Raw genomic sequence first — 20,338 nt, forward strand, 5'->3', positions numbered from 1 at the left:
AAAGAAAAACTCAAGCCACAAAAGACTAGATAAATATCCTGGAAGAGGGAGTGTGTAAGCACAACCCATTAGCTGTTACCAGCTATGAGTGAATTAAACACACAGAAAATGAAGCCAAGCAAGGACAAGAGGCCAGCAACTGAAGGACTAGTCACATCTTCATATTTATGATGACAATATTGCCCTTCATTTGTCACCGAGGGCCCCTGGAATATTTTACACATTGACAGCATGAGCTTTGTGCTTTCTTTTCTTAAAGATAGGACTTAAAATTATTTTATTCATGTACAAAGCATGTGGTTTCATTATAGTGTTTTCAAGCATGTTTTGTTTCCCTTCCCTTTCTTAACCTTTCCCCTCTCCAACATGTCTTCCTTCTGCTTTCATGTTACCTTGCGTCTCCCATCCCCTTGTCTTGTCACTTCTTGCTTCCTTCTCATAGTCTCAAATCATCATCCAACCCAGGCTTACATCCCTTTTTTAACATACATAAGAATATTAAAAGTGGGCTGGAGAGATGGCTTAGTGGTTAAGCGCTTGCCTGTGAAGCCTAAGGACCCCGGTTCGAGGCTCGGTTCCCCAGGTCCCACGTTAGCCAGATGCACAAGGGGGTGCACGCGTCTGGAGTTCGTTTGCAGAGGCTGGAAGCCCTGGCGCGCCCATTCTCTCTCTCTCCCTCTATCTATCTTTCTCTCTGTCTCTGTCGCTCTCAAATAAATAAATAAATAAATAATTTAAAAAAAATTAAAAGTAAGATCCACATATGAGAGAAACACACACACACACACACACACACACACACACACACACACACACATATATATTGTCTTTTTGAACTTGGGTTACCCCAGCATTTTTTTTTCCCCGAATCCATCCATTTTCCTCCAAATATTATAACTTCATTTTTCTTTACAGGTGAGTAGGGCTCATTATGTAGATGTATATTTTCATTGTCAGGTCATCATGTGATGAACATTTCCTAGCTATTGTGAACAGAACAACAATGAACACAGATGTGCGAGTATCTCGACGGTAGGGTATTGAGTCCTTAGGGCATATTCTGCAGGGTGGTATAGCTGGGTCACATGGCAGCTCAATTTCTAGCCTTGTGAGAAGCTCCACAGTGGTTTCCATAGTGGCCTCCATGGCTTACACTCACCACAGTGAATAAGAGTCTCCCTTTCCCCACCTCACCAACTTTTGTGGTCATGTGTTTTCTTGATGATAACCATGCTGACTGGGGTGAGATGAAATCTCAGTTTAGCTTTAAATTGCATTTCTCTTTTGGCTATGTATGTTGAGCATGTTTTTTCTCTGAGGCATTTTTTTATTAGTATGCTTTTATATTTTTCAAATTCACAAATAAAAATTATATATAGAACATATTGCATGTCTTGAAATATGTACATACTGTGGGATATCTAAATCAAGCCAGTTATCATACATGTAATCTCACATGCTTTTTGTTATTTTTTAAAAATTTATTGATTGATTTCTTTTTATAAAAAGGCTGTACTCTTATAACCCCTCTCCCCTTCCCCCATTCTACTGAGGACTCAGCTTGGTGAAGTCATTGGTGTTCAGGGTGGGGTCCTAAGGGTCTCAGGCAGTCTCTGTGTGGGAGTGGGGACAGTGACCCAAGCTGTCTCCACCCACCCTGAGCTCTTACAGTCTTTCTGCCCTGTCCTCCACAATGTTTCCTGAGCCTTGGTGGGCAAGTTAGAGATCTGACTTAGTGTTGAGTTCTCTGTAGTGCCTAGCTCTCTGTTTTGATGAGGTTTGAGTGATCACGGTGTCTACTGCCATCTCTCAGGAAGCAGTTTTCAGGCTAGCTGTGAGAGCAACGCAGTGTCACTGTTTGCTCTACAGTGACTCCCCGGCCCAAGCGGAAGTGGAGACTTGCCTCATGGTAGGCAGTTGGCCATCTATTCTTGGTGTGTTGATATGCCCTGGTTCTCACCAGTGGTCTCCACCATCTGTAAAATGAAACAGATTCTGAAACCAAAAGTGAGAGCAGCTTGGATTAAAGGGGACAAGCCTAGTTCTTAGAGCAACAAACTTACTGAAGTGAATGTTCACTCTTCTTAGCTAAAGAGTAGTGAAGGTTCTCTCTGGAGTCTATTGGCTTTCTGTCTTTGGGAATCTGACTTGGTTCACAGTAACTAGATATGAATGCTCCCCCACTGAGCAGGCCTCACGTCCACGCCCTCAGCAGTTGCTTAGCTGCAGAAGCTGTGTGCCACTGCTGCACAGGTGTGTACTTCTTGCCTGGATGCTTGATTTCCTATCTGGCAGGATCTCCAGCTTATTCACTCTGTTGGAAACCGTTTTTCTCCAGCAGCTCCCATAGCACTTTTGAGCACTGGCCAGGGAGGAACTGGTTTCCCACTCTGTTGCGGCATGGTCTTCCAGCGGCCTGTGACTGCAGGCTCTGGTCTCTTCAGCAATACAGTCTTGCCTTTTAGCTCTGGCAATGACCTGCGTTATTTCGGGGGAATCTCATGTGTCTCCCTGACCAACAGCTCACTGGGGGAGGGGGCCCAACTCTGGCCCTGAAATTTACCAGCCAAAGCCCATAATTTTTTTTAAAAAAAATATCAGCCATTAGGGTTTCTTCTTTGGAGAACGGTCTGTTCATTTCATTAGCAAACAGTAAGACTACAAAATGAGAGATTTTGCCAGTTATTCCTCTGACAGGGGGTAGATATCGAGAATATATAAAGAACTCAATATTACAAACCAAAACTGCCAATTAATAAATGAGATTTGCATTTTCTCAGGACTTGAGTATATTTATAGTAAAGGACAAATCGTGAGACAGTGATGCGGAGGCTTTAGGACAATATAATTCTCACTGCCTACTTTTGTCCTCTGCTCAGACCAGGTACTTGAGCTCAGCAGAAAAAAAAAAAAAAAATGCGAACACTGAAGAGCTTTCAGTGACTGAGGGTGCAACTCATCAGGAAGGGCCTTGGAAATCATCAAAATGAGCTTGTGTGACTGCAGCGATGATATGACAAGCCAGTGACAGCTCCTCTCTGTGACTGCTGTGCTCTAGGTTCTAAGGGAGGCCCTGAAGGGGCTCCGCAGCACTCATATGGCAGTCATTATTTTGTATAGCTTTCAGAAAACCCTTCCAATCAAGGCTCACCCTTTCTGTCAGTTAGAGGGTAAACTCTGTGTTTCTCAGCAGTCAGGTTGTGAGAGCAAAGAAAGAGCAGGGTGAAAACAAACAGAATTCTAGCCACTGCTCTCTGAGCTACAGTGTGTAAATATGCCACATTCAGTCTTTTTCATTTGAGTCTGCCTTTCAGGGAAGAAACCAGATGTCATAAAAAAAAATTCAGTTTCCCTTTGATTAATCTCCAGCAGGAAGCCCAAAGATATTAAATTTCAGTGCCCTCGCATTTCTCTCCACCCCTCATAAACAATTCAATTCAATTTGAATTAATATTTATCGAGCATTGCTCTATGCATGGCAGCCCTGAGGATACTGCCGTAGAATGACTCCACGAAGCAGTGAGACTCATGTCCAGCCTGAAGAAGATATTCTGTACTATAGAATACAATAGGAATATCATAGTGGCGGCAACCCATGCCCTATGAGAGTCTGTCAAGAGTTATTTAATTCCGTCACTGTTTATAAACCACTCTCCATGTCAAAGAATCCAGAATATCATAAAACAAACTTGTGGAGGCAATGTAGCAAGAAATAGAAAAAAAAAAACATACATTTTTTATGAAGAAGGTTGCTTTGTTTCTAGAAAACAGCACCTTATGTGTGACTAAATAAGGTTATTTCTCCCAGTCAGGCATAGATAGATGGCTCCTCCTCTGCTAGTTTTCCTGGAATGGTCTCAGCTACTTGGTTTTGGCTTATTAATCTCAGAAAGGACTAAATCTTTGCTAAGTATTTGGTACTGAAGGACCCCAAGCATCTTCAATGTTTTCAAATTTGGTCACTATTTTCTTACAATCATCAAAGCTGAGAATAGCATCTTGCATAAATACGTAGCGCAAAACACTCAAGTTTGTTTATTACCACTCCAGAAGTTGTTGGAAATTCTGTCCTAATCTCAAGATAATATTCATTTAATGATGTTTTAATAAAACTCAAGTCAAACACTCAAATAGTAATTTTAAAACTTAAAACAATTTTTACTCAATACAATTTAAAGATAAACCAATTTAATACCTACAAGTTGAGAAATGATTCCAGGAAAATATGAAGTCGTTGCTTCCTTTAATTAAACCATTATGTTTCTATAACAGCCACAAACTTTGTGTGCACAGCAAAAACACTGCAACTCATAACATCACCAGTCTTGAGTGTGAACTGAGCTGGCTCAAGAAGCATCCCGGCATTGTGTGGAAGGCTGGCATGCACAGTACAAAATGTGCTCAGGCTACAGTGAAGTCATGTGAGACAACATGGGAAAGGGCTACTAGAAATGCCACTGATTCATTATGCTTGATTTTGATGAATTTCAATTTTTGCCCATGTACATTCAGAAACCTTTTGCTGTTGCCAAATGTTCCCCTCCCCTACTTTCAATATCATGAGCCCATATGTGCTTGAGATCCACAGTTTAGGAGGTGGTGTTCTATTTGGATATGTTGGAAGCAAGACCTAGTTTTAAAACTTAACAGTTATTGAATCTCTTCTTTCAGTTTGACTATCTACAAGATGGTGTTAACTATATCTATATGTCATAGTTATTTAAGCATTAAATGCAGTGATACCTGTAAAGACCCAAGATAGTGACTTGATTGCAGGATATTTTTATACCATCTATTTTCCCTAGAACAAAATAGTAGCAATTAGAATGTGCCTGCACAGGTAATATAGAACTGTTTTGGAATGTATCATTTATCAGTCCCACATTTTATAAACAGTGGTTATATGAATAGATTGCATGCATGCATGCATGTATGTGCAGATAAGCAGGCAGACAAAATGACAGATATAAAGATTATTAAAAAGACATTTGCGGGCTGGAGAGATGGCTTAGCGGTTAAGCATTTGCCTGTGAAGCCTAAGGACCCCAGTTCGAGACTCGGTTCCCCAAGTCCCACGTTAGCCAGATGCACAAGTTAATTAGTGAAAGATGCATGCGTCTGGAGTTCGTTTGCAGGCTGGAAGCCCTGGCGCGCCCATTCTCTCTCTCCCTCTATCTGTCTTTCTCTCTGTGTCTGTCGCTCTCAAATAAATAAATTTTAAAAAAACCATTATACTCTTGCAGGGCCAGCCTAAATCTGCAGACTGATTATTGTGGGTACGTAAGAGTCCAGCCCTTTTTCCTCAGTTTTGGCCAACCCTTAGTGGTTATTTCAAATCAAGCACACCAATATCCCCTTAAGCACCTGAAGCCCTTTTTTTAATTATTGTTTTATTATGAGTTTTTTTTATTTATTAATTATGCACATAATATGTAAACATCGCATGTAGGTACCATCCTTTCACACATCCCTGCCCCTTTTCCAAAGAGACCCTCCTTTTGATGGATAAATACACTGCCCCTGATGATCAATTCTGCTCACATCCTCTTCCTCACAGGTTTTGATCTTAGAGAGTAATCACAGATCAAAATTAGTGAAATTAACGTTCTGCTGCCCTACCATGGACATAATAGAGTTTACTTTGGTGATGTCGTGTTGATTCATGTTAGGTTCTACACTTTTACCATCATAGCTTGTACCACTAGCAAACGTAATTAAGCAGGCAAATGTATGTCACACTGTTGTTAAGAATATAGCCAGATATGGTGGCTACCTTGAAACTATATAGTAAATGTCAGGTCAACCTTGGCTAGAGTGAAACTCTACTTCAAAAGAAAAAAGAAAGAAAGAAAGAAAGAAAGAAAGAAAGAAAGAAAGAAAGAAAGAAAGAAAGGGAGAGAAAGAAAGAAAGAAAGAAAGAAAGAAAGAAAGAAAGAAAGAAAGAAAGAAAGAAAGGAGAAAGGAAGAAAGAGACAGAGAGAGAGGGAGGGAGAAAGAAAGAAAGAAAGAAAGAAAGAAAGAAAGAAAGAAAGAAAGAAAGAAAGAAAGAAAGAAAGAAAGGAGAAAGGAAGAAAGAGACAGAGAGAGAGGGAGGGAGAAAGAAAGAAAGAAAGAAAGAAAGAAAGAAAGAAAGAAAGAAAGAAAGAAAGAAAGAAAGAAAGAAAGAAAGAAAGCTATGACTTCATGGACTATAAAAATATGTTGACCAGACAAATGTTAATTAACAAGTTTCATTTTGTGGGCCCATGAAACAGCATAGAGAAGGAAGTTTAGGTCTTTCTCACAGACACAAGCAGCTCCTCTCTTAAAGGACATTGCTTATCATTATGAAGAATGCTGTTTGCCATGTGGGTGTTATGAAAACATTTAATCCAAGTCTTTCTAAATGTTGAATATAGTACTTAGAAAATAAAACATCACTTGCATAAACACTCAGAAGTGTATGTAGCTTAAGTGGTCAATTGTGAGTGCCTGCAATATTAATAAAAATAGCAGCATGATGATGGAAATCTGGATGCTCCAAGGTGAATGAACTCGGAGACATTGTGCTAAGTGAAAGAACAAGGTCACTTAAAAAAACACAAATTGTTTGATGCCTCTTATAAAAAATATCCAGAATAGCTAAATCCACAGAGATTTTTTTTAAAAAGAAGAAGAAAAGCAAGTTATGTTGCTTAGGGAAGTGGAGAATGTTGAGTCAAGCAGAGAGTGAGTATGGTGTGTGTGTGTGTGTGTGTGTGTGTGTGTGTGTGTGTGTGTGTGTGTGATGTGTCATAATGAGCATCTGAAAACTGTATTCACTAATTAACTAGAAGAAATACTTTACAAATAATAATTTGGTGCTTTGTGCTACTCTCAAAATATATAGGAAATTAAATTTAAGCTTGGTCTTATTTGCATAGTGTTTCCCTTTATGTATATTGACATTTAGGTTGACAACTGGTTTTCAGAAAATGGAGAATTGTTCTACCATTATGATTATAAAATTTTCATGTATTTGAAATAAATAATTATGAAGTAATAACTATTATTAAAATGATTTTGGAGGGCTGGAGAGATGGCTTTAGCAGTTAAGGCACTTGTCTGCAAAGCCTAAGGACCCATTTTCAACTGTCCAGTTCCCACATAAGCCAGACACAAGGTGACACATGTGCACTAATTGGTGTATGTGTCTGGAGTCCTATTACAGTGGCCGGAGGCCCTGGCATGCTCGCTCGCTCTCTCTCTCCCTCCCTCCCTCCCTCTCTCTCTCTCTCTCTCTCTCTCTCTCTCAATCTCACTCTCTTGAATAAAAAAAAGGCCAGTCTGTTGGGCTTGCCTCAAATATTATTATATTTTTTAATTATTATTTTGGAGTTGGGCTATGGATTTCACATGTGACCCTCATGACCACTCTGAATTACGTGAACATCATCTACGTACAGGCAAGAAAACTGTGGCAGTCTTTCAGTTTATGGGTAGCCTGTCAACTTTTTCTACTAAAAAATTCTGCTTCACAATAACTATGCTAGGGGAAACTTCATTAACATAAAAAGTACCATTTTAAGTTCAGCACCATCTTCTGTAGGCCAAATGGATTTCTGCTTTTAATTCTCAGATCTTTTGAGATGCCTAAGAAGAGACCTAGGCAAAGTACATGATAGAAGAGGCCAATTTCATCTAATAGTGCACTGTCCACAAAGATGGATTAGAAACGTAAGGAGCTAATAACACCAAAAGTTTTCCTTGCTAGGTTATCTTCTTAACATTAATTACACAGAGGAGCTTGCCTAAATGGGTCCTCTTTCTATGAGAGTGCTTCTTTTCTTTTTCCTTATTCTGCACCTGAGCCGAGAGATACAATCAGAGTTATCAGGGGGATAAAGTTGATACGTCGTTTCACTTGTAGGCTAAGCTTATTCTTCTCACTAACCACCGTGTCACCCTCACAGAGGAGGAGGAATCACTGCATGCAAGAACAGTCAGTGTGGGCACCCTTGTGCTTAAGCTATGCAGTGATTTTCAATCAAACATTCATGGAAACAGTTTTTAACAAGGCAAACATGTAAGATACTTTCGTTTGTGCATCTACTCTATGGTATAAGGTCAGATAACCTTATAACATCTTACTATTCATTTTTTAGAATATTTATTTATTTATTTATTTGAGAGAAAGAAAGAGGGGAAGAGAGAGAGAATGGGTACACCAGGGCCTCTAGCCACTGCAAATGAACTCCAGATGCATGTGCCACCTTGTGCCTCTGGTTTACGTGGGTCCTGGAGAGTCAAGCCAGAACCCTTTGGCTTTGCAGGCAAATGCTTTAAATGCTAAGCCCTCTCCCCAGCCCCCTTACTGTTCATTTTTAATACTACCCAAGTAAATTTTACCTGACTTTGAAAAATAACCTGACAACGTTTATGCTTCTTTATAACTCCAATGATGGAATCCATCTTCAAATAATTCAGTAAAAATACTATTTATTTTATCTGGGAATAATTTTTATTTCATTGTCTCTGATAGAAAGTCTACTATTTGTTACCTGGATTTTCCAGTACCTGCATCTTGCAAGAATACAATTGCACTTTTCTTAATGCTTTTGTAAAATCCACATTCTTTTTAAGTCAAGGTGAGGGAGTAAAACATTATTGATTATTACATAACAATTCCCTGCCTGGATCATTGTTCCCTTTGTGGTATTTAATATCCTTCCACCTAAGAGCTAAATTACCCTGTTTTCAGTCAGTTGCAACTTCTTTCCTATTTGACCAGTAAAATGGAAAAAAAAAAAAAAAAAACCTAGTTATTTTCTGCTCCCTTATGTTTTTCTCTTTTCCTGCAGTTTTCCTAAATTAGTTTCTTATTTATGCCATTATTATTTCCTTTCTCGTGAGTGACCTGGCCTGATTGCCATGTTCACAGCACTTTCAATTACCACACACATTTCATCCACTTGCAGGCTATGCTGCCCTCTACCTTTACAGCCAATACAAATCTCACAAACACAGAAAGCACATTCTCTCCTTTCAGTAGTCTTTGTGTTTGCTCTTGTTACCAAAACATTCTGAAATGATGTGTTCTCGAAGTTAATTCTGTTGGTGGATGTCTACCTTGTTTAGTTCTCCTTCATCACTCTGAGTTAGATATTTTTTCCCTTCCCTGAAATGGCAAACAAATCTTGCATTGTTTTTTTATGAACACAAGCAAGAGTCAGAAAAAATGATACGTATCTTCATTAGATGCAGTGAAATAAATTCAAGGGTTTAATGTAGCACATGCAAACACACTGAGACATTTAATTTAAGATCAATCAATTTAAATAATGAATGATTCTCTTGCAGAAACACGATGGGCACTTCACAGTCATCCAGTTGGTCGGCATGCTGCGGGGCATTGCATCAGGCATGAAGTATCTTTCTGATATGGGTTATGTTCATCGAGATCTAGCAGCTAGGAACATACTGGTGAATAGCAATTTAGTGTGCAAAGTGTCCGACTTTGGTCTCTCTCGAGTACTGGAAGATGATCCAGAGGCTGCTTACACAACAACTGTAAGTTTATACTCCCTGTTCCAATATAGGCTGTTTAATTTTATTGTTTTTAATTGATTTGCTGTTTTAATATTATTAGAAAAACTTTGGGCTTTTCTCATTTTACACTTCACTTATCGTTTTCTTAATAGGCTAGTTAATTAAGAAGTATCATTTGCTCTATCTTGTTTAAAAATAAAACTTCTTATACCTGAATTTTGCTTTGGAAGTGCTAGGACTTAAGCCTTATGCTTAAACTATATGGCATGACCGCCTTATGACATTTTAGATGTTCAGTAGTTATCTCCTTTAGATGAACTTCTTTGTTGAACAATACAACAACCATTTAAGAGCTTGAGAATAATAAGGAATCAGTGATTCTGCAATGACTTTAAAAATTGGTATGGAATGATCCACTCAAATTTAAAAATGAATGATGCAAGTTTCTTTGGAGATATATATATATATATATCATACACACACACACACATATTCTCTAACCCTTTTTCCAAAAGGACAATGAAAAATGTTAGTATAACTAAATGACTAACTCTTTAAAACCAAACTATCATCAGTAAATTTTATGATGTTAAGGTGGCCTGAGAATAGTGACTGTTCTGAAGCTAAGTCATTCTATTGACTGTTTTGCATATTGCTATTAAGAAATCAGTTTTAACATCAGTATTCAAGTCTGTTACAACTGTAAATTTGTAAATGTAACTTATTGGCTAGATCTTAAAACTCTCACCATTAATTCACTTGGAGTGGAAGTCAGCTTCAATGAAAAATGAAATATTTTAATATGTACTTATTTTGTTTTATGAACCTTTTACATAGTTTAGAAATACCATTCAATTTCTTAAAGCTCTTTATACTCTTTTCTAGTGAGCATTTTGAAATTTCGATATTCAGTTTCTCTGGTAATCGATACTGGCTTATAATTATAACTAAAATATTTAATGTCTTACTATCTAATTGTATTATGTTAGCATGTTAATGTTTTTACATTTCTTAATATAAAATGTATTTCTATGGAAAGCAGATTAGCCTCTGAATCCGATATATAAGGTAGTTCTATTTATTGATCTTTTTATTTATCCAAAATATTTCCTGAAAATAAAAAGCAACAGAGCCTAAAAATAAGTCCTCATTTGCTATGTCGACTTTCCCTGGAGAGATGTTATCACCTGCCTCTTCACCCCAATAGGCCATGTACTGCAGACGGTTGTTATAATTTCTACCAAAGTCCAGATTGGTGAGCCAATGATTTATTGGGGTTATTTACAGGACCACGAGTGAGGGGTTATGTACTAGAACATGAGCAACGACTTTTTTTCATTCTTTTTTAAATTTATTATTAAGTAGAAACTTTGTATGAATGCACCACGTGTTGGTATCATCATTTCCCTCCTCCCTGCCTCCACTCCACTGAAGGCCTTCCTTAGATTGGGATTGCTGGTATCCACAAGTGGTATCCCTGAAGCTCACAGCACAACCTGTAACAGCTCCACCAGGAGAAGAGTCTCCTCTCCCCATCGTTGTGACTGCTTGTATAACCCTGAGGAAATGTGAACAGGAACTTCCTGAGACATGTTAGTTTCATTTACTTTCTTTTTAAAAAATTTTTACTTATTTATTTGAGAGGAAGAAACAGGAAGAGAGAGAGAGGCAGAGGCAGAAGCAGAAAGAGAGAGAATGGGCACACCAGGGCCTCTAGCCACTGCAAACAAACTCCAGATGCATGTGCCCCCTTGTGCATCTGGCTTACGTGGGTCCTAGAGAATCTAACAGGTATCCTTTGGCATTGCAAGCAAACAACTTAACTGCTAAGCCATCTCTCAGAAACCTTCCTTCAGGTTGGAATGTTTAAATTTGGAAGAAACTGCTATATTGTACTATTTTTTGAGGAAAAAAAAAAACATATTTTTCAACTCTATCTTCTAGTTAGAAAATATGTTTTCATTTTTCTTAAGGATCTTATTCGTATAAACCTATAGCTTGTGACAAATTTCAGAGATACAGAACAATGCACACACAAAAAAAAATATCGTGTTGAGGACTGGAGAGCTGGATTAGTGGTTAAGGCTCTTGGCTGCAAGGCCAGAGGACCCAGGTTTGATTCCCCAGGACCCAAGTAAGCCAGATGCACAAGGTGGCACATGTGTCTGGAGTTTGTTTGCAGGGGCTAAAGGCCTTGATGTGCCCATTCTCTTTCTCTGTTTCTCTCTCATTCTCTCTCTCTTTTTTTTTTTCTTTTTTTTTTTCTCTCTCTCTTTATCTGCCTCTATATATCTATCTCTCTCAAATAAATAAAGTAGATCTAAAAAAAATATGTTGAGTATATTATTTCTATCCTTATAGATTAGTATTTTAACTAATTACATATAAATATTAAATAGAATATGTATAAAAATTGTAGTAATCTATTCATATAAGAAAATAACTAATAAACTCTGTCTATATACCCATATAGATACACCTGGAATTCTTTATTAAATAATTTGTTTAACTTTTTAAAATAGGAAGCTATTTAAGTAGACAAGCTATTCGTGAAAGTGTCACCTAACCCCAAGTTGAATGCTTGGTTGGATTAAATTTGACAGCCATACTGTAGGTATATTCTGTGTTGTATAGTTATAAGGCTGAGAAATCTGAAACATGGCTGTTTTAACTATTAACAATTCAAAATCTACTGCTAAAAACCTGGGCGTGGTGGTGCACGCCTTTAATCCCAGTACTCAGGAGGCAGAGGTAGGAGGATCGCTGTGAGTTTGAGGCCACCCTGAGACGACATAGTGAATTCCAGGTCATTCTGCACCAGAGTGAGACCCTACCTTGAAAAACCAAATAAATAAATAAAAATAAAAAGGTGCTTCTGGTACCAAAGTTATGATCAGTGGTTGAAGGCCCTTGCTTGCAAAGCCTGCCAGGCTGTGTTTCAACTCCCTGGCACCTGCGTAAGGCCAGATGCACAAAGTGGTGTGTACAGCTGGAGTTCATTTGCAGCTGCAAGGGGTCTTAGACTGTCCATTCTCATTCATTTGTCCTCTCTCTCTCTCTCTCTCCCCTGAATTTAAATGTAACATAATTTAATCAAAGCTACTTTTAGATATCTCAGAATTACCTTACTACTTGAGAGAACTGTTCTCTTCAGAACGCTTATGAATAAAAGATGGCTGGAAGTTATATGCTTTCCTTGCAACTCAATGCACTAGGTATTGTCATGAATGTCTGAAAAAAAAAAAAAAAAAGAATAGGGTGTTACCAAGGATAAATAACCAGAAGGAGGCATTACAAACAATTTAAAATTTGAACCAGGTCTTTAAAACATTAAATATACTGTGGGAAGAAAGGCAGTACAAAGGAGGAAACAGAAAGAGAAAATATGTAGAAATAACCCTAAGCAAATAGTCAGGCTGGCAGATATATATGGCCAGTTTGAAATGGAGGCCAGGAGAAATAAAGGGGCCATGTATCATAAAAATGATGGTGAAGCCACTTGAGTGGTATTTGGAGATTTTTCCACAACAACTAAGAAACATATACTAATTTATCCAAATAAAAGAATAACAAAAATAGATGCATGGCATAGAATATATTGTTGATAATAATTTAAAGAGAGGAAGATGGGAGAGAGGAAGTAAGGGAACAGGAGGAAGAAAAGGAAGGAAGGAAGGAAAGAGGGAGGGAGGAAGGGAAGGAGAGAGAAAGGGAGGAGAGACAACAGGACAGGCCTCGTTGGCGTTATTGCTACAGACCAGAAAAACATCCCCAGCAGAGTAGCATATGTAATAAAGAGGAAAGTGAAAATTCATTATGGCCATGTAATTTTTACAATTAAATAATTAATTAGGTATGAATTATATGAATAGGACTTAAAGATGATATTAATATGTCTAGATTTATAATCTAGTTGCTGAAAGACACTATTCATCATAACACAAGATCCCTATTAAAGATAGCTTGGGACTGGAGAGAAGGCTTAGCGGTTAAGCACTTGCCTATGAAGTCTAAGGACCCCGGTTCAAGGCTTGATTCCCCAGGACCCACGTTAGCCAGATGCACAAGGGGCGCACGTGTCTGGATTTCATTTGTAGTGGCTGGAGGCCCTGGCATGCCCATTCTCTTTCTCTTTCTCTCTCTCTCTCTCTCTCTCTCTCTCTCTCTCTCTCTCTCTCTCTCTCTCTCTCTCCCTCCCTCCCTCTCTCTCTCTCTGCCTCTTTCTCTCTCTGTCTCAAATAAATAACTCGCCTTTAATCCCAGCTATCGGGAGGCAGAGGTAGGAGGATTGCCATGAGTTCAAGGCCACCCAGAGATGACAGAGTTAATTCCAGGTCAGCCTGGACCAGAGTGAGACCCTACCTCAAAAAACCAAAAGTAAATAAATAAACAAAATTTTTTTAAAAAAAAGTAAAATTGTAACAAAGATCATAATTACCCCATCTCAAAGGCATTAGGATAATGACTGTGAACCTGGGCATTTTATTAAAACTTTGTATGAAACTATTAAATTTTTAAACAGGTCCCCCAATGCTCTTTTATATTTTCAGTTAAAAAGAAAGCAATAGAAGATTGTGTTGCCTTGTGAAGACAGACCTCAACTGAAATAAACTAGCCATTTATAGGAAAAGAATATGTTTTATGAAAACATTAAAAAACAAGTTACTTTAAACTTAATTAAAATTAAACTTAATTAAAGTATGTATTTAAAAAGTTTGATTACATGCTGTCAAGTTTTACCTGTATATGTCCTTTCCAGAACATATCTTGCACCATAAATTATTCCAAATGTAATTTTTTTCATAAATATAGCTGTCATCAGTTGTTATATTTCCATCAAAATACGACTTGGACAAAAGGTGTTTGTGAAAGTTTTAAAAACAGGAAGACATAACGAGTGAAGGTGTGTTTTGATGTTTTTTGGTTTTGTTTTCATCTTCAGGCAAATAATTCTTGTAAAAGTATGCTGCTCAGAAGCTATCTTCTAGTGAACACTGAAGCCAAATACATAGGCAGCGTTCACTGAGATGACTCTGCCTATGCAAAGAGCCCCGTGTTATAACACAGAGCAGTGAGAACGAGCTGAACAGCGCCTACCAGACTGGCCAGCATGGCAGAGGGATCTTGCTCTGCACTGCCCGTGGGACTGGCTGGGTCCACTGGCAGCAGATGAGCAGCAAGGCTGTGGAATACAGAAGGCCAAGCCATAAAGAGATGTGGGAAAAGATTACTAAAGATAAATGAGTCCTCTGGGGCCCTGTTTGAAAGCCATATATCCCGCAAGTCACGGGAAGCAATTTTATGAGTTACCGAGGCATTAGGGCTCAGAAATCTCACATCCAGCGTGGCAATGGGGAGGGAGGGGTTGGTACTCAAGGTTCTAGAAGCTACCTAGAGCTAGCAGTCTTGACTGAATAAGCCCTACTTCACGTTGTGGTTGAGAAACATGGAAGGTAGATTGTATGCCAGGGGGAAGCATGAGTGATGGGCAGGAAAAAGGAGAATGAAGTTCTGGTCTCCTGAGCAAACCCCTCACCTCCAGGTGTTTCATCAGAATAGACCTGCACTATTTGAGTTATTATCTCCCTATCCCAAGTTATTGCCTTGACCCTACATTCTAATCTGATCTTGCAAACCTGAAGCAGGAAAGGAGTGAGGGCCTATGTCATTCCAAGACCTTCCAAAGAAGTGTCTTGCACCTACAACAGAAACTGACGGTATTGCTGGGAACAGATACGTGGCTACCCATAGGAAATATCAAGAATATCTAGTGTATATGAAGCTCATCTGTGCACACATGAAGAGTAGCCAAATGCAGCCTGACAGAAATACAGCCCTAGTCAGTATTTTTGGCATGCATGTTATCTCTGTGCTAAAACACACCAATACTTGGCTATGGGACCTTGAGACCTGGTAACAACAGCAAAACCAAGAAATAGGCAATGTAGGTCAAAGAAAATAGAGGGAAAAGTGCATAAAAATAGAATTGTTGTAAGAAGTAAGGCTTTGCTTTTATGTGCCAGTTCTATGAGAAGCTTATCAGGATTTGAGTCAGGGGAGATTGGCGGTGATGACCCACACCCAACAACACGTATGCTCAGGGTTATTTGGGTAGATTGATCTGCACAGAATCTGTTTGGTTGTTTTTATTTGGTTACATGGTGCCCTGTCTGGTTAAAATTTAAGTGCTAAAAAGTCACTTCCTTTTCAGAATCTGACACACAGTCACATAGCTGGCTGTTTTATAATCATACCCAAAGGAGGTATTCTCACTCATTTGAATATTGCTAGGCAACCTCATCTTAGTCTTACATTAAAAATGCTAAGCCTCTTTTCTCTCAGTTATGGAAATAAAGTCCTATTTACCTTAAAAAAAGAACATTAAAATATATATTATGGCTCACACTCACATGTGTTAAAAGCATAAGTTTTATTTAAAATATAATGGCAGTGTTCTGATTTTTTTGTAATTTAGGATGGATAAGTTCAAGTTATATTTTAAACATTAAACCACGGTACATCAGCTAAAATTCTATGAGTCTGTGATTTCAAGTATTAATTGTATTCATTTTATGTTAACCAAGGCACACTTTTGTTTGTTTCTTTTTCCTTGAACAGAAGCAATCCCATATCAATTCTTTGTTAGAATGAAGAGTCTTATTACTGATGGTACATAACCAGTATAAGTACTGTCTGTTAATATCAGCTTAGGAACGTTGCCTTCATGGGCTCTAGTTTCCTATTCTACACAAAATATGAGAAAGTTGGCATAAATAGTAACATTAAAAGAGATCTGAGGCTGGAGAGATGGCTTAGCGGTTAAGCGCTTGCCTGTGAAGCCTAAGGACCCCGGTTCGAGGCTCAGTTCCCCAGGTCCCACGTTAGCCAGATGCACAAGGGGGCGCACGCGTCTGGAGTTCATTTGCAGAGGCTGGAAACCCTGGCGCGCCCATTCTCTCTCTCTCTCCCTCTAACTGTCTTTCTCTCTGTGTCTGTCGCTCTCAAATAAATAAATAAAAATTTAAAAAAAAAAAGAGATCTGGACAAAATTTCCCCTATACATAATTCAAGTGGTTATGAACTGTCTGGACTTTTTTCAGTAGTTCATTTATATATTTATTTGAGGTAGATAGAAGGAGAGGGAGAAAACAAGAGAGAGACACAGAGAGAGAATGGGTGTGCCAGGGCCTCCAGCCAGTACAAACGAACTCCAGAAGCATGTACTAACCTTATGCATTTGGCTTACATGGGTACTGAGGAGGCTTCACATGCATGCAAGTGACTTAAATGCTAAGCCATCTCTCTCCAGCCCTGTCTTGACCTTTTCAAGTAAATTTTTTAAATATTGAAATATCCACTTTCAAGAATAAACATTTGTAATAGAAGTATGAATAAAAAGTTTTTAATCTTGGGCTGGAGAGATGGCTTAGCAGTTAAGCGCTTGCTTGTGAAGCCTAAGGACCCTGGTTCAAGGCTTGATTCCCCAGGACCCATGTTATCCAGATGCACAAGAGGGCACACACATCTGGAGTTCATTTGCAGTGACTGGAAGCCCTGGTGTGCCCATACTCTCTCTTTCTCTCTCTCCTCCTCTCTGTCTGTCACTCTCAAAAAACTTAAAAATGTAGCCGGGCGTGGTGGTGCACACCTTTAATCCTAGCACTCGGGAGGCAGAGGTAGGAGGATTGCCATGAGTTCAAGGCTACCCTGAGATGACAGAGTTAATTCCAGGTCAGCCTGGACCAGAGTGAGACCCTGCCTCCAAAAAAAATAAAAATAAATAAATAAATAAACAAAAAAAATTTAAAGTTTTTCAGACAGAGAGGTAGAAAGAGAAAATGAGCTCTCCAAGTCCTCCAGCCTCTACAAACAAATTCTAGATGTATGCACCACCTTGTGCACCTTGTGGGTACTGAGGAATTGAACCCAGATCATTTGGCTTTGCATACAAGTGCCTTAGCCACTGAGCAATCTATCCACCCCAAAAGTATAATTTTTTTTTTGGTTTTTTCGAGGTAGGGTCTCATTCTAGCCCAGGCTGACCTGGAATTCACTATAGAGTCTCAGGGTGGCCTCGAACTCACAGCGATCCTCCTACCTCTGCCTCCCGAGTGCTGGGATTAAAGGCGTGCACCACCATGCCCGGCCCAAAAGTATAATTTTTAAAAGGCTATTTTAGTAGACATTCATGATATAACCTTATAATCCTAGCATTCAGGAGGCTGAAGAAAGAGGATAGTGTGTTGGAGGCCAGCCTGGGCTATGTACATAGTGAAACCCTGTCTCAGAAAACAAAAAGACCATAACTAAACTCTCTATCCTCTATTATTCTGATTACTTTAATTTAATGTAAAAAATTGGGACTGTCCTAAAGATGATGCAGAGCCATCAAGTAAAATATTTAGCATATTCCCTCAATTGTATGTTTTAAGTGAAAATGTTGCTACAGAATGTTTCATTTTGAAACAAAGAAAAAGTTTTGGGGCTGGGGAGATGGCTTAGCGTCTAAGGTGCTTGCCTGCAAAGCCTAAGGACCCAGGTTCTACTCTCCAGATCCCGTTACCCAGATGCACAAAGGTGAGGCAAGCACAAGGCCACACATGCCCACTAGAAGGCGCAAGAGTCTGGAATTCAATTTCAGTGCCTGAGGCCAATTCTCCCTTTGCCTCTGTCTCTCTCTCCCTCTCACTCTCTTCAAATAAATAAATAAAATAAAAGTTTTCTACTCTCAAAAACTATTCTTTGTTTCTCAGATTTTGCAGGCTGAAACTTATCCCTTGTCATGCTACCATAGGACTTTCTGTTCATCAGGGCATTGGTTGGACTGACACTATTCTAAAGAAAGATTTTTACTTCAATATTAAAATGTTTCACCAAAATAAAAAATAAAGAAGGTATGAAAATATCAAACACAAGAAAGACCCTGAAGTAGAAAACTGTAATACCTCCCAGCCTGTGAAAATGCTACATAAAATGACATAAATAGAATATAAGAACAGGCTCTTGGGTGAAATGTGTAGAAAAGTTAAAGTAAAAGAAACAGTGAATTCTGTTGGACTAAGCAGTATATAGAAGAAGAAAGGTGAACAAAAGTAGTGTTGTCAGAATGTTGTAATGTGAAGATTTAAATACCTTCTTGTTCACTGTACAGTGGTGATTAGTAAATAAATATTGGAAAAGTGAAACAATAAAACCTAAAACCCAAGTTGGATGAACAAGGACCATCATCAAGAAAGGTGCTATGAGAAAAGCAAAAAAAAAAAAAAAAAAAAAAAAAAACAAAAACAAAAAACAAGCGCACTAACAAAAAGCGATCTTATTAGATACTATTACTATTGATACAGGTATTGGGGGTTTCTTCTGCCAATACACCAATATGCACCATTGCATGAATATAGTACAGGAATTTGGAGGTGTCCCCAGATTCTTGTATTATGAATTCAAAGTTCAGAGAGATTTTATTAGACTAAGAGAAGATTAAAAAGAGAGAGTATATAAAGCTCCTCCCCTTGAAAAGGGAGTAGCAGGGTAAATCCCACCTTGATACACAAATTGGGGTCATTTAAAGGTTCTAAGTAGAGCTTGAGCTAACCAGCCACAATTTACTTTCAGGTGGCCCTGTTACCCCTAAGCTGCCTCAAAAAAAAAAAAAAAAAAAAAAAAAAAGGAAAAAAGAAAGAAAGAAAAGAAAAGAAAAAAAACTCTTAATAGATAATATAATAGCAGTCAATCAAAAGCAGCTGAATATAAGGACCTTTAATATAAGCTGAGGAGAAATAAAAGGTATGCCAATAAGGTGTTCTAAATTCAAAGGAAAGTAAAAAGAGCCATGGGCCAGCAGGTGTTTGATAGACTAATCCATGAAAACAAAATTTTAATTCTGATTTAACTTTTTTCAATATATTCTTCAAGTAATGGAATTTCTAATGACCTAACTTAATATGGTGGTTTGAATATGAATGCATTTCACCCCTAGCCTCAGGTTTTTTTTTTTTTTTTTTTTTAATATTGAGCTTGCAACTTAAATCTCTAAATGGTAGAGCCCTGCTGTGTCACTGGAGGCAGATCTTGTGGTCCAGATCTAACGTGCGTTCAGGGCAGACTTGAGCTCTGGATGCTCATGTTTACTGGTTTTTGGTGGTGTCTTTCTGCTATGGATTTATGGAAATAAACTACCTTCTTTCACCATTGATGGTATTGCCCCTGGATTCTGGAGGATAAAATAAACCATTTCTTTCATAGCTGCTTCAGGTCGGGTGTTTGTCCCAGCAACACAAAAGTAGCTGCAACAGAAAATTTGTACCAAGAAGTGGAGTTGAGTATGCAATTAATCTGGCCATACAGGTTTTGGTCTTTTGTAACTTACTTGTGTGCTAGAGGAATGGTAAGGATTTGATAGATTAGATTAGAGCAGCATTGCAGTATTGTAAGTAGGGCTGCATGGGTTTTGGTGAGAGTTTGGAAATGCTGAATGCAAAGAGAATTGTGGACTGTGAACCCTTGCATAATTAACTTTCAAGGGAGAAATAAAGAACTTTGCTGGAACTGGACTACTTTGGAAAGTCTGGCTACATTGTTCCACGCATGTCTTAGAATTTGAGCAAGTTCAATTTAACAGTAATAGGCTGGTGTGCTTGGCAGAAAAAATAGAACAGAAAGATATGAAAGAGGTATAGTTTACTACTGAAACTATTCAAGCAAGTTTAAAGTAATAGGGACAGTGACTAGTTTTAGGTTCTTGAAGCTGCAGTTCTTAAGCAGGTAAGCCAATTTGTTGCAGTCAGGTTCACATTGCTGGTACAAATCACCCAACCAAGAGCAGCCTGTGGGG

At 38.5% G+C, this 20,338-nt stretch overlaps 1 protein-coding gene across 2 annotated transcripts in view; it reads left to right on the plus strand.

Annotated features, from left to right (window-relative positions):
* The window catches only part of Epha6 (EPH receptor A6), a 1,036,261-nt gene that overhangs the window by 869,831 nt on the left and 146,092 nt on the right, over positions 1 to 20,338 (plus strand). For both annotated transcript variants that reach the window (XM_004663307.2, XM_004663308.3), the window contains one exon: positions 9,319 to 9,528. In XM_004663307.2, the coding sequence (XP_004663364.1) occupies positions 9,319 to 9,528 (210 nt within the window). The remainder of the gene's footprint in view (positions 1 to 9,318; positions 9,529 to 20,338) is intronic.

This window comes from Jaculus jaculus, chromosome 4 (assembly GCF_020740685.1).
Source record: "Jaculus jaculus isolate mJacJac1 chromosome 4, mJacJac1.mat.Y.cur, whole genome shotgun sequence".
Taxonomy (NCBI): Eukaryota; Metazoa; Chordata; class Mammalia; order Rodentia; family Dipodidae; genus Jaculus; species Jaculus jaculus.